Raw genomic sequence first — 13,364 nt, 5'->3', positions numbered from 1 at the left:
AAATCCCAGACTCTAATATACAGTGGTGGTGGATTACTGTATATAGTTTGTAATGTTCTTTTATCTTTTCTTTGTCCTCAGATAAATATGCACAGTGGTATTCATGATAAATCCTACTCCTAAACTGTCCTTGTTTCTCTCTCCAGTGACATACGGTGTATCGGCCTTGGAGGTGTATACACCAAAAGAAATCTTCGTGGCAAATGGGACACAAGGGAAGCTGACGTGCAAGTTCAAGTCTACTAACACAACCGGCACGTTGACCTCAGTCTCCTGGAGTTTCCAGCCAGAGGGGACTGACACCACAGTGTCGGTAGGAATGCTTGTTTGATCTCTACGGGTCCTATCTCACGATGTTCTTTTTATTTTTTTAATTAGAGGATAATTAAAGGATATTATGGATATATAAAGGATATATATTATCCTCTCATTAAAGGACAATTAGAGGATATTATGATGATTTTTTCCATACATCAACATGAGTCCGAATTAGGTATACATATGGCCCCTCCCTCTTGAAACCCCCACCTCCCTCCCCTTCCCACCCCATTAGGTTGTCATGGAGCATGGTTTTGGGTTCCCTGCATCATACATCAAATTCCCAGGGGCTATCTACTTTACTTATGGTAATTATATGATTCAGTGCTATTCTCTCAAATCATCCTGCTCTCTCCTTCCCCCACTGTCTAAAAGTCTGTTCTTTATGTTCGTGTCTACTTTGCTGCTCTGCATATAGGATCATCAGTACTATCTTTTTAGATTCCATATATATGTGTTAATATACAATATTTGTCTTTCTCTTTCTGACTTACTTCACTCTGTATAATAGGCTCTAGGTTCATGCAACTCATTAGAACTGACTCAAATGCATTCTTTCTTATAGCTGAGTAATATTCCATTATATATATGTACCACGATTCCCTTATCCACTCATCTTTCAATGGACATCTAGGTTGCTTCCATGTCCTAGCTTTGTAAATGGTGCTGCAGTGAACACTGCAGTGCATGTATCTTTTTCAATTCTGGTTTCCTCAGGGCATACGCCCAGTAGTGGGATTGCTGTGTTATATGGTGGTTTTATTCCTAGTTTTTAAGGAATCTCCATACTGTTTTCCATAGTGGCTGTATCAATTTGCATTCCCACCAACAGTGCAAGAGGATTCCCTTGTATCCATATCCTCTCCTGCATTTATTGTTTGTAGACTTTTTGATGATGGCCATACTGACTCATGTCACAATGACCATACTGACTCATGTCACGATGACCTCATGAGATTCTTTACTTCTCCAGTGTGATTAATGATGCATTCTTCTGATTCAGTTCAGTCGCTCAGTCGTGTCCAACTCTTTGCGATCCCATGAATCACAGCACACCAGGCCTCCCTGTCCATCACCAAATCCCAGAGTTCACTCAAACTCACGTCCATTGAGTCAGTGATGCCATCCAGCCATTTCATCCTCTGTCGTCCCCTTTTCCTCCTGCCCCCAATCCCTCCCAGCATCAGAGTCTTTTCCAATGAGTCAACTCTTTGCATGAGGCGGCCAAAGTACTGGAGTTTCAGCTTTAGCATCATTCCTTCCAAAGAACACCTAGGGCTTCTGAATTAGGCACTTGCAAAATAAGTCAGTGACACTTTAAGGCCCTTTTCTTGCCTCAGACGCTCCAGGAAAAAAAAATAATTCAGCATCTCTTAAATGCAACTTTTTATCGATATTGTTACCAATATTAATATCTCTATCATCTATCATGTATCTACTGGGTTGGGATGTATACCTGATTTCCAAATCTTTGAGTGGACTTGTGTCCCTCAGGATTTATAAAAAGAGAGACCCTTGGGTGCTGTGCCTTAGAAGGAAGGAAAGATGCGGTAAAGTCAGAGATTACAGATTTAGTTAACTTCCTCATAGGGTCCAGTTAGGTATGATTCTTGGTAAAACAGAGTCCCAGAGTGAGTGAGAGCAGGAACCCATACAAATATAACATGGGAAAACAGAGTCAGAGGCATTCTGTTGCTTCCCGTAAACATGTTATTAATGTGAAACATGTATCCTATAGATGCAAAATTAAACACACAGATTTACCCAGCAGAGTTCAAAGAATTATTTAAATTTGTAATGATTTCCCACTGATATCTTTTGCCAGACTAGAAGTGAGGGACATAATCTATAGAAAGTAAAGCATCATCAGAAAGACACCTAGATGCTCTTTCTTTTGAAGAGCAGTTCTGCTACTGCTGCTGCTAAGTCGCTTCAGTCATGTCCGACTCTGTGCGACCCCATAGATGGCAGCCCACCAGGCTCCCCCATCCCTGGGATTCTCCAGGCAAGAACACTGGAGTGGGTTGCCATTTCCTTCTCCAATGCATGAAAGTGAAAAGTGAAAGTGAAGTTGCTCAGTCGTGTCCGACTCTTCGAGACCCCAGGGACTGCAGCCCACCAGGCTCCTCCGTACAAGGGATTCTCCAGGCAAGAGTACTGGAGTGGGGTGCCATCGCCTTCTCATCCTTGTCATGTGGGCCATGCATGTTTACATACCCTAAGCCTTAATATTAAGAGCATGCTGGGAACTTTCCCAGTGGGCCAGTGGTTAAGAATCTGTCTTCCAGTGCAGGGGATGAGGGTTGGGTCCCTGGTTGAGGAGCTAAGATCCTACATGCCTGGGGACAACTAAACCTGCGTGCTGCAGCCTCATGCCATATGTAGTTGGCACTACAAAGAGTCCATGTGCCACAACAAAGACCCAGTGCAGCCAAAAAATAAAAGAAGATGCTGTGTTTCTGGTTAATGCTATATTTTAGCTAATCAGTTTATACTTACATACCAATCTGATGATAGTTAATTCCAGAATGTTCAGTTACTGATACAGGATGCTTTAACCCCCAGATATTGGTGCACAGTTAATAAGATGAGTAGGATGCTCTTCATTTTTATAGATTTTCAAGAGAAGTAAAATCAAGCCCAAAATACCAAAGATGGCTTTTCTGGTCCATGGAATTAGGGTCCCCATGTCTAAAACTGAGCTCATCTTTTCTACCCAATGTTCCCTTCTCTGCTAATTGTTTTTGGGTATTTATTTTCTTCTAGGGACCTGATTTTTTGTTTTTTTTAATCTTGTGTTTTGTTAGTGGGGTTTTTGTCCTTCCCTTCCCGATCCATAGCTTCTTCCCTTCCACTGCTCACACTCAACCAAGAAATAAGAACATTTGCTGGATCTTCCTACTTTGTATCTGGCATCTAGATTTTTGTTAACCTTCCTGCTTGTCTGCTGTCCATTACATGATAAAAACTCTGCCAGGGCTAGTGCAGTAACACCCCTAGTTATTCCTCCACTTTATACCATCCATCTTTCAAGCCACCCCTGCAGTCCACCAGGTGCCTCATCTTAAAACAGTTCTTTCGCCTCATCACTGCCCTCTTCAGAATCCTCATGGTTCCCATTGCGAACAGTTCTTGTCTGGAATTCTAAAACTCCTCACAACTGGGTTCCAGCCCCACTTATGTTCTCCTATGTGATCTCCTTCAGTCTAGCAAAAAGAACTTGATGCTTTGTTTTTCCACTTCTGAGCTCTTACCATTTAAGTTCTGTCCCATCTTCACATTCTGATCCCTCTAAATACCTCCTTTGACCTTTTAGCTATTTTTTTTTTTTTCTGGCCATGCCACAAGGCATTTGGGATCTTAGTTCCCCGACCAGGGATTAAAACAGTGCCCTCTGCACTGGAAGCGTTGAGTCTTAACCACTGGACCACCAGGGAAGCCCTCCCTGTTTACCTGCCCATGTTATCTTGTCCACTCCTGTGAAAGAGTGTGCCTTACTAGAACAGTTTTACTCTTCATTATCTTGAATGGAAGCATTTTAAGGGTAGAGACCTATCTTACACTTTTGATGTCCCTCACGATGTTATCACTGGCTTTTGCTTGATAAATGTTGGTTGATAAGGAGATCTGATTTCCCTGGTGGCTCAGTTGATAAAGAGTCTGCCTGCAATGCAGGAGACCTGGGTTCAATCCCTGGGTTGGGAAGATCTCCTGGAGAACGAAATGGCAACCACTCCAGTATTCTTTTTTTTTTTTTCCCAACTCCAGTATTCTTGTCTGGAGAATTACATGGACAGAGGAGCCTGGTGGGCTACAGTCCATGGAATCACAGAGTCAGATGTGGCTGAGTGACTAACTTTCACTTTCAAGGAGATCTAGTCTCTTTTTTGTATGAGTTTCTTTTTTTTTTTTACCATTTTGTTACTCTTTCTTACTGGTTTGACCAAATCATTATCAATCGCACAGTTCAGCAAACATATACAGTTCCAGTGATGTGCCAAGTGCAGAGAAGCGCAGAGACAAATACAGTTTCAGAGGCATCAGGTCTAATGAGGGAGGGGCTGCAGAGACCCAGCAGTGGGAAAGGGTGTAGTGTAGGTTTTCATTACTGTTTCAGAAGTACAGGGCAGGGAATGTCTGTAGATGAGGTAGAAAGGAAAGCAGAGCCCAGATGACAGGAGGACTTGCTTGCTAAGCTGAGAGCTTATGGTTTATTTCCTGGTAAAGAAGACAGGGTGAAGGGCTTGGGCCAGGCAAGATATGATCAGACATGAGAGGCATTAAAATAACAGAAATAGCTTAAGCTTTGAAATCAGAGCTGGGTTTGAATTCTGTCTCTTAAGACCTGTGACCTTGAGTAAGTCACTAAGGTTCTGAGCCTCACTTTCCTCACTTGCAAAATATCTGGCAGGTGAATCTTACCTTGTAGAGTGGTTATGAGTGTCAGAATGTTATTTTTCATGGTATTTCACATTTCTGTCCATCTTGCAAGCAGAGGCTTTGGCTGCCTTTCTTGTACAGTGACTAGTCTTAGCAGGCAGAGAGCGTGTCTCCTTCTGGAGCAGAAGACAGGCTTGCTTACTGTCCACGATAGTAATATGTCTCCCTTTGGGGCAAACGTCAGATGGGCTTACTGCCCATTATAAAAAATTGGGGTTTTCCAAGCTTGAGGCTCCTCAGCTGTGATGCAGAGCCTCTGTGTGCACAGCATCCACCCTAGTCCCTCCACGCTGTCCTTGTGGACTCTGAGGGGCAGGGGCCACAGATAAAAACATGCTGCTGGCTGTTTGTAAGTAATAGGGTTCTTTGTGTCCAGGTCTTCTAACAGGAGAACAAAGACTTCCCGTGAGTCTCGTGTTTCTGCCAGCATCTGTGAACCTATGGCTGAGCTGCAGAGAGTGTAAAATCTCAGCCCCTTCATAGTTCCTGATAAGCATTAGTTTATTTTAAACACAGGGTATATATTTGATAATTTTTTTTTTCTAGTAATCATTTAAGCATTATGGAGGATGGATTAGAGGAACTTGAGACCAGTTAAAAGGTCATACAGTCCAAGATAATGAGGACATAAAATCAGGTAATATTGGTGGGACTCAAATAGAAGAGAGAAACTTAGGAGATAGAATTGACAGAATTGGGAGACTAACTGAATGGGAAGAAAGACGAATCAATGATAATTCCAAAATATATGGTTTGGGAGACTGGCATGTGCCATCAGTCAAGATGTCACAGGTAGAAGATGGAGTTTGTAGGATAAGGTGGCAAACGGGAAGGTGGGGACACCTAAGCTAAAGTAAGTAGGTGGTTGGATTAGGAGTCTAGAGCTCCAGAGAGTACTATGGATGAGAGAGATTAAGAAGTTAACAAAATATAGATGGCCATTAAATCATAGGAATGGATGAGATTGCACAATGGATGAGATTTCAGCTTCTATAAAAGATTCTGAAAATGTTGTGTTTGGATTGCTAGTACAGCTCAGTGGTTGACTAATGCTGATTGCCGTCCCCAACCCTACAATTTCCCCATAGGTGAATAAAAACAAAGACATCAGGCCTCCAGCAGAGCTGTGTAGATTGGAGCCACATATGAAAATAGATCCCCACCCTCCAGGCCTGACCTTATTTTCAGGGGACTGGGTTTGAGAAAGTTACTTTGAGAAATGAGTTCCTTTGCTAAAAGCAGGTCTGCAGAGAGAATGAGACTGCAAAGAGAAAGGGCTAAAGGCTGAACCTGCAAAGGCAGACGAGACTTTTGGGTTGTCTGGGCTTGTTCCTTTCACATATCCATGACTCTTCTGTAGGAAACACATAAGTAAAATGGGGTAGCCCACCAGATTAACTGATCTGTGATATTTCGGCTTCTTTTTCTTGATGCCTTCGTGTATCTTAATGGTAAGCTTTGTGAATTAAGGCTGAAACTTTTGGATTCACTGGGCTCAATCGTGGTGTCCATCAGAGCCCTGGCTTTGGAGAATCAGGTGGTCCTGACTTTGAATCTACCACCTGTTATCATTGTGACCTCGGGCAAATGGGTTCTTTGAGTCTCAGTCTTCTTATTTATAAAAATACGGCTGGTAATTGCTACATCACAGGAGTATTGAGAGGATTAGAGACAGTGTACAAGTTTATTTCTTCAACTGAAAGAGGGTTGGGCTCCATGATTTTTAAACCCCGGTCTGGCTTGGGTTCCATTGCTTGAGATTTGGCATTTCTTTTATCATCACATCTTGATGATGTGGCATTTCTTTCTGGATGTGGTCTTTTTTCCATGTACTTGCTCCACAGTCTTGATTGGAGCTCCTCAAATGAAGTCTTTTTTAAAAAGAACCCTTCACAGTATGCCTGTACTAGAGTTTAGAACTTCTGCCTTTGAGAATAGCTCATGTGTTCTTTTTTCTAATTGCAGTTTTTCCACTACTCCCAAGGGCAAGTGTATGCTGGGAATTATCCACCTTTTAAGGACAGAATCAGCTGGGCTGGAGACCTTGACAAGAAAGATGCATCAATCAACATAGAAAATATGCAGTTTATTCACAATGGCACCTACATCTGTGATGTCAAAAACCCTCCTGACATTGTTGTCCAGCCAGGACACATTAGGCTCTATGTTGTAGAGAAAGGTACTTCCTTGAATATTTTTGCAGTATTGATACAGTCCCCTTAAGAGTAATGTTTCAGGATGTGTTTGAAAGGGGTATTTCTGCCATACAGTTATGATCCCTGTTTCCATGGACTGTGGCTCTATGAAACATCTGTGGGGGTCAGGGAACTCATTCCAACTGAAGTGTTCAATTTCTCCATTTATATACCTGCTGTCTGGAGCATGTGGATCAGATTCCAGGAGTATGAATTTTTCATTGTTAGTTAGAAGTAAGACCAGATTCATTATAGTTACATGTGGTGGGTAGTGGGACAGGAGATTAGTATTATTTTAATATTCTGACTTCCCTGGTGGCTCAGACAGTAAAGCATCTGCCTACAATGCAGGACACCCGAGTTCGATCCCTGGGTAGGGAAGATCCTCTGGAGAAGGCAGTGGTAACCCACTCCAGTACTCTTGCCTGGAAAATCCCATGGACGGAGGAGCCTGGTAGGCTACAGTCCATGGGGTCGCAAAGAGTCGGACACGACTCAGCGACTTCACACACAATATTCTCCGGGAGAAAGCTTTAACTCTGGCAGAAACAGTATAGCTATTTCTTCACCTTTTTTTGGAGAATAAGCCAGGAAATGCAGGTTCTGGATCTCACTTTGAGACAAAGTCTGCTTTGTTGGAGGATAGATTGAGGTAAAGTCACATACCCCTCTTTTCTTTGAGTTAGAGCATTGAGAGGGATTATGTATATATAAATGTGTTGAGTTCTGAAGCTCATTCTTTATCAGTTAATGTTCATATGTCACCAGTTAGGTATTAGAATATCATAACTTGGATAATAAGAGAGTGTGTGGTAATTGCTAAAGGAAGACACTTGTTTATTAACTTAATACAATTTCATTTCTTCTCTCTATAGCAATGTACCTTAAACATATTTTGTTGTTCTTTCTCTCTAGAGATTTTGCCTGCATTTCCAGTTTGGGTAGTGGTGGGTATAGTTACTGCCGTGGTCCTAGGTCTCACTCTGCTTATCACCATGATTCTGGCTGTCGTCTATAGAAGGAGAAACTCTAAACGGGATTATGCTGGGTAAGAAGCTCTGCTTTCGAGGGGAAAGTTGGAGGGAAGGAGTCAAAATTTGTGAAAACTTGTATATGTTGTATGGAAAAAGAATGGTGAAGAATTAGTTGCTGTTAACTTTCATGTCAGAACTGAGCTGTCTCCTTAGAAAGTGTTTTGTGTGGGCAAGCAGAGATCAATGGACTGCTATTAAACGTGGAATGTGATGCTAATACCTGTTTCAGTTTCTTTCTTAGGTTTGGTGAAGTGGACTGCTCTGTAGTCTGTGCTCTCTGAGTACCTTCCGCTCTGAGATTAGTATTATTAAGCCACAGATCTCTTGCTCCAGTATGAGTTTAATTCGATCTCTTGGTAATAATCTTACAAGGCTCTTCTTTTCAATTAGGTAAATGTAATAATCATAACAATGCCTGGGGAGAGTGTGCTGGTAAATGACTCCTACCTGATGTGATGATGCAGGACTTTTCCTGTTTGTAGTTTTAAAAGTAGTTTATGACTTGTTCTTGAATGCATGGTTAGACTCATCCAAGGGGTATAATAAGAGTTGAACACCAAAATACACCAGCATTAAAGAAAAGTAGACTTTCTTTTTGTTTGTGGCTTCTCAAAGATAACACATTTGAGCGGAGGATGTGTGTCTAATTGAAGGACCCTCTCTTTTTGCCACTCCAGCTGGACAGCTAGCCCATATAAGCTCTGTAGAAATTGTGTGGTAAGACTGAGAGTGAGGCTGGGTTTCAGCTGATGAGCACGGGCTGTGTCCCAAGTGCATGAAGGGACTGTGAGCTGAGAGGGTTGCATGCCCTGAACTCCTTGGCTGGTAGATGGTAGGACCTCTGTCTTTGGGCTCTGCTGCTTTACTTTTTAGGAGTGCTGTGTTTTGAGGAGTTTGAGTGTTCAAATTCAGATATCACTTGCTTGGAATGTTTCTGTTTTGCTGACTGTACTCGCTCCCTTGCATGGTGAGTAATTTTTGATGAAACGTAACCGGAACATTGGTTTTCAACATGAAACTAATCCAGGTGGTGACATGCCAATCTTAGTTCATGCTTTTGGGTTAATGAAAGCACAGGAAAGTGTGCCTTAGAATCTTGCATGGCATCATGAATGCTGCTATTCTTCTTACTTGTTTTTTTTTCCTCCTCTCCTGCCTTTTCTACCTTGGTGTGCCAAGATCAGATCCTGCTTATCTTCTACTTCTTAAGAAAAGCTGACATAGAGGACACTTTGGGACTATAACAGGGCTGGGTCTCCTCTTCACTCCCACTAGACACATGGTAACCAATCACACTGGCTGTTGCTGTTAATATTCCTGTGTGTGTATTCAGCCCATCTCCCTTGTTGACAACTAACCATCTATCTCTGAGCTAACCCAACAGCTATCATGGTTTGTCTACAAATATGTCCTGTGTCTGTATTAGAAACATGTGGAGTGTACCATCCCAATGAAATTGGGTTGTCAGGTTTTATGGTCATCTGAACATATATGTTCTTCATGTAAGATGCCTCTGTGTGTGTGTGTGTGTGTGTGTGCGTTTTTAATACTTAGACTGTATTATTACTGAGTTAGACCCTCTTTGTGTTAGAATACTCAAACCATTTTGGTTTGGGGTGTATAGCCTCCTGGTTCAGAGAAAGCACAGTTTGCAGAATGCTTTCATGATTTGATCTTAATAACGACACTCTAAGTGATTCTCTCCACACTTCTAAGATTTTTTAAAAGTACATTATAAAGGATTTAAGCTCTGCTGAAAACACATCCCATCAAGGAATCTGTAATGAGATACCTCTTGGCATCAATTCTCCCTGGTTTATTTATGAGATAGGCCTTGCTGTTGAAAACCCCCTGTGCCCCTGAAAAAGTTCAGCCCATGTGACATGGCATTCCACAGTTTCTTATCATCCATGACTTCCTGGATTTTCTTTGGTTTGGTTGTGGAATTGGTGGGGAAACAAACAATGGGGACCCAGGGAATCGAAGGTATGAGATGAGCCAAGACTACAAGCCTGGATCTGTTTTGGAAGCACATTCAGAAGAGGTTTGCCTTTGATGATCACAAAAGTGAATAGCTATCAAGAAGGTAGTATAGCTTGCTTCTTTAAACCTGTATGCCAAAGGAGGAATGATAACAGGGGAAAAAGCCAAAGCAGTCAAAGGATAAATGTATAGTATAGCCAGAATCCCATTCAGCAGGTATCATTGTTGTAAACTGGGGCTAAGTGGTCATCCCACATTGGTTTCTTTTCCTCCCCTGGAGCTGCATCACTGACTTGGAAGAATTAGTGTCAGGGATAAAAATTAGTTTCAAGAAATGTGATTGTTTTGATACTCATTGTTTTGTTGAGTTTTGTTTTTATATATCTGCTATTTCATCTGTCATCACTTGCATTTCTATATTTTATGTTTCCATTTTAATTTTTTTTTTTTTTTTTTTACATTTGTTCTCCAAATTGCCAACTTATCAGCTGCAATACATCAGAGAATGTGTCACCAGTTAAGCAGGTTTCACGGAAGTCTCCCTCCGACACAGAGGGTCTAGTAAAGAGCCTGCCTTCTGGATCTCACCAGGTAACAGCTGATTGCGGTCTGCCCACTGTACCATGCGCTGCAGTTTGGTGCTGTGTCGTGTTCTGGGATGCGGAAAAGAATAATACTAAGCTGTGAGAGAGTGAAACAGAAAGACAGAGCAAGAGAAGCAGAGAAGAATGTAGGGGTTGGTTTAGGAGGAACACAAGAAAGTATGTGGAAAAGAATCTGACTTGAGTAAAGGTTTCCACCAAACCACCACTAACAGATTGGCTCAAGCAAAATTAGGAGATGAATGTCAGATGTAAACACTTCTTCCCTAATTGCTCAAAGAATTAAAGCTAGTGAGCTAGATTCTATATTGAGGTGTACCTTAAGCCATGAAATTCACAGGAGTAAGTTAATTTTGGTATTGATAATAAAACAGAAAAGTTATTTTGTATGAATTATTTAGGATTCGGAGAAGGCACTGGCACCCCACTCCAGTACTCTTGCCTGGAAAAATCCCATGGACGGAGGAGCCTGGTGGGCTGCAGTCCATGGGGTCGCTAAGGGTAGGAAAGGACTGAGTGACTTCTCTTTCACTTTTCACTTTCATGCATTGGAGAAGGAAATGGCAACCCACTCCAGTGTTCTTGCCTAGAGAATCCCAGGGATGGGGGAGCCTGGTGGGCTGCCATCTATGGGGTCGCACAGAGTCGGACACGACTGAAGCGACTTAGCAGCAGCACCAGCAGCAGCAGCAGCAAGCAGTTACTTGAATAATTAGTTGGCTTGATGAACAGGAAAGTCTGGTTTCTGCTTTTTGTAGAAAGTACAGAGAAGAAATAACTTGTATTTGGAACTTAGCATGGAATCTAGCATTGTGGTTAATATTGTGTATTGTCCACGCTGATGTAACTATAATTGTGGCGATGGCAGAAATTCCAGAGCTTAGTACTGATTCTGTTCTTCTGGGATAGAAAGTGTTAGAAGGAATGTGGCCAGTTATAACTTTGCTCTGAGGAGGAGGCATTAGGGGGTGGATTTAAGAGGAAGTAAAGAAAAGAATAACAGTGTCTTGTGGAAGAATTACCCCATAGTCTTAGTCCGCAGTTGTCATATGTGGTGAGGACACAGAGGCGTTGTGATGTTAAACTATTAAAAGCACAGAGCAGTTAGCAGCAGAATTGGGGCTCAAACCTTAGATTTCTAGGCAGCATATATTCTTTCACAGCATCAGGACCTTACTGATTCCTAGTCTGTCTGTTCGTCTCTCTCATTCTTTTTGTCTGTGTGTCTTTCTGTCTCTCTCTCAGTTTACATAGTATGCCTCAGATACCTAATTTACTAATTTGGATTGTGAATAGAAATAAGGTTGTGAATAAAGGCATTAAAGTTACGGGTAGACATTATACCTAAAGAAGCCCTGGAAACTTTTTCTTCTGCCCTTGAAATGCTGTAGAAGTTGTTCTATTGAAAACAAATTGGGGTAGGGGAAGAAAGAAAGAATTCTCTACACTGGGAGACAGGCTGTGCAGTACCATGATTCCTGAGAGACGGGAATAAAGGCAGCCCCGTGATCGTCCCGGCTGCCTTCAGGCATCTCCCAGACTACAGTACTGAGGGGAAGCAGAAACGGCTCAGCTGTCCCCTGAGCTGGGGAAGCCAGGGTGGCTAGGATTTACGAGACACCGTGCCAGAGAAGAAGAAACAGTATAGAGAGAAGACGCGATGGGTCCCCTTGAGTCTTTGCTAAATACAGATTTGTGGATGTGTGGGCGACAGGTCCTGGTGGCCAGAGAAGAGCTGCCTGGAAAGCAGTAGGTTGTACAGTGCCCTGAAGCTCACCCAGGACTGGAAATAGTTTGTGTTCTCAAACGCAGAGTGGAGAGAACTCATTATGTACAGGGTATTGGTTGGAGTTCTCAGAATGGTCACACCTTAGTGGCATAAGTTGCATCCAACTCTGTGATGCCATGGACTATAGCCCTCTAGGCTCCTCTGTCCATGGGATTTCCAAGGCAAGAATACTGGAGTAGGGGAAAAAAAAAATACTGCAGTGGGGTGTCACTTCCTTCTCCGGGGAATCTTCCCGACCCAGGGGTTGAACCCATGTCTCTTGCATTGGCAGCAGATTCTTTACCGCTGAGCCATTGGGGTAATGGGACTAAATTAGCACCTTGGTAGTAAGGGCTAAATCAGCACCAGATTGTGGATGCTATGGACCCACCATAAAAAGGAAGCGTTTAAAGAATCAAACTAATGTAAAACTAATTTAGGTGCATGCCAGCACAAAATCCAGTCTTTGCAATATAACAAAATCCAAGAATCTAAAGAAGTATATATATATATATATATACACACACACACATATATGTACAAAAAAGTGTATTTGTATATATGTGTGTGTGTGTGTGTGTGTGTGTGTGTGTGTGTGTGTGTGTGTAGCTGAATCACTTTGCCGTACACTTGAAACTAACACGGTATTGTAAATTAATTATGCTTCAAGTTTTTAAAAAGAAAAACACCAAAAAACAAAATCCAACACCTGCCGTCGAAAAATTCCCAGTGTCTGACTGGCTGTGTGTATGTGCTACATCGGTTCAGTCATGTCTGACTCTTTGCAGCCCTACAGACTGTAGCCCCTCAGGTGCTTCTGTCATGGGATTCTCTAGGCAGGAACGTTGGAGTAGGTTTACATGACCTCCTCCAGGGGATCTGCCCAATCCAGGGATCAAACCTGCACCTCTTATGCCTCCTGCACTGGCAGGTGCGTTCTTTGCCACTAGCACCGCCTGGGAAGCCTACCCCAATACCAAGGTTTTTGGTGTTAAAAAAAAAATTTTCACAATGTCTGACATCA

The 13,364-nt window shown here is 42.3% G+C and overlaps 1 protein-coding gene across 1 annotated transcript in view; it reads left to right on the top strand.

Moving 5' to 3' along the window:
- MPZL1 (myelin protein zero like 1) overlaps nt 1-13,364 on the top strand; it is an 81,843-nt gene that overhangs the window by 55,208 nt on the left and 13,271 nt on the right. The window contains exons 2-5 of the mRNA XM_027526477.1: nt 147-313; nt 6,724-6,937; nt 7,869-8,001; nt 10,459-10,561. Coding sequence (XP_027382278.1) covers nt 147-313; nt 6,724-6,937; nt 7,869-8,001; nt 10,459-10,561 — 617 coding nt within the window. The remainder of the gene's footprint in view (nt 1-146; nt 314-6,723; nt 6,938-7,868; nt 8,002-10,458; nt 10,562-13,364) is intronic.

This window comes from Bos indicus x Bos taurus, chromosome 3, assembly GCF_003369695.1.
Source record: "Bos indicus x Bos taurus breed Angus x Brahman F1 hybrid chromosome 3, Bos_hybrid_MaternalHap_v2.0, whole genome shotgun sequence".
Classification (NCBI taxonomy): Eukaryota; Metazoa; Chordata; class Mammalia; order Artiodactyla; family Bovidae; genus Bos; species Bos indicus x Bos taurus.
Note: the sequence above shows the minus strand (reverse complement) of the source record. Positions and strands in the feature narration are given on the sequence as shown.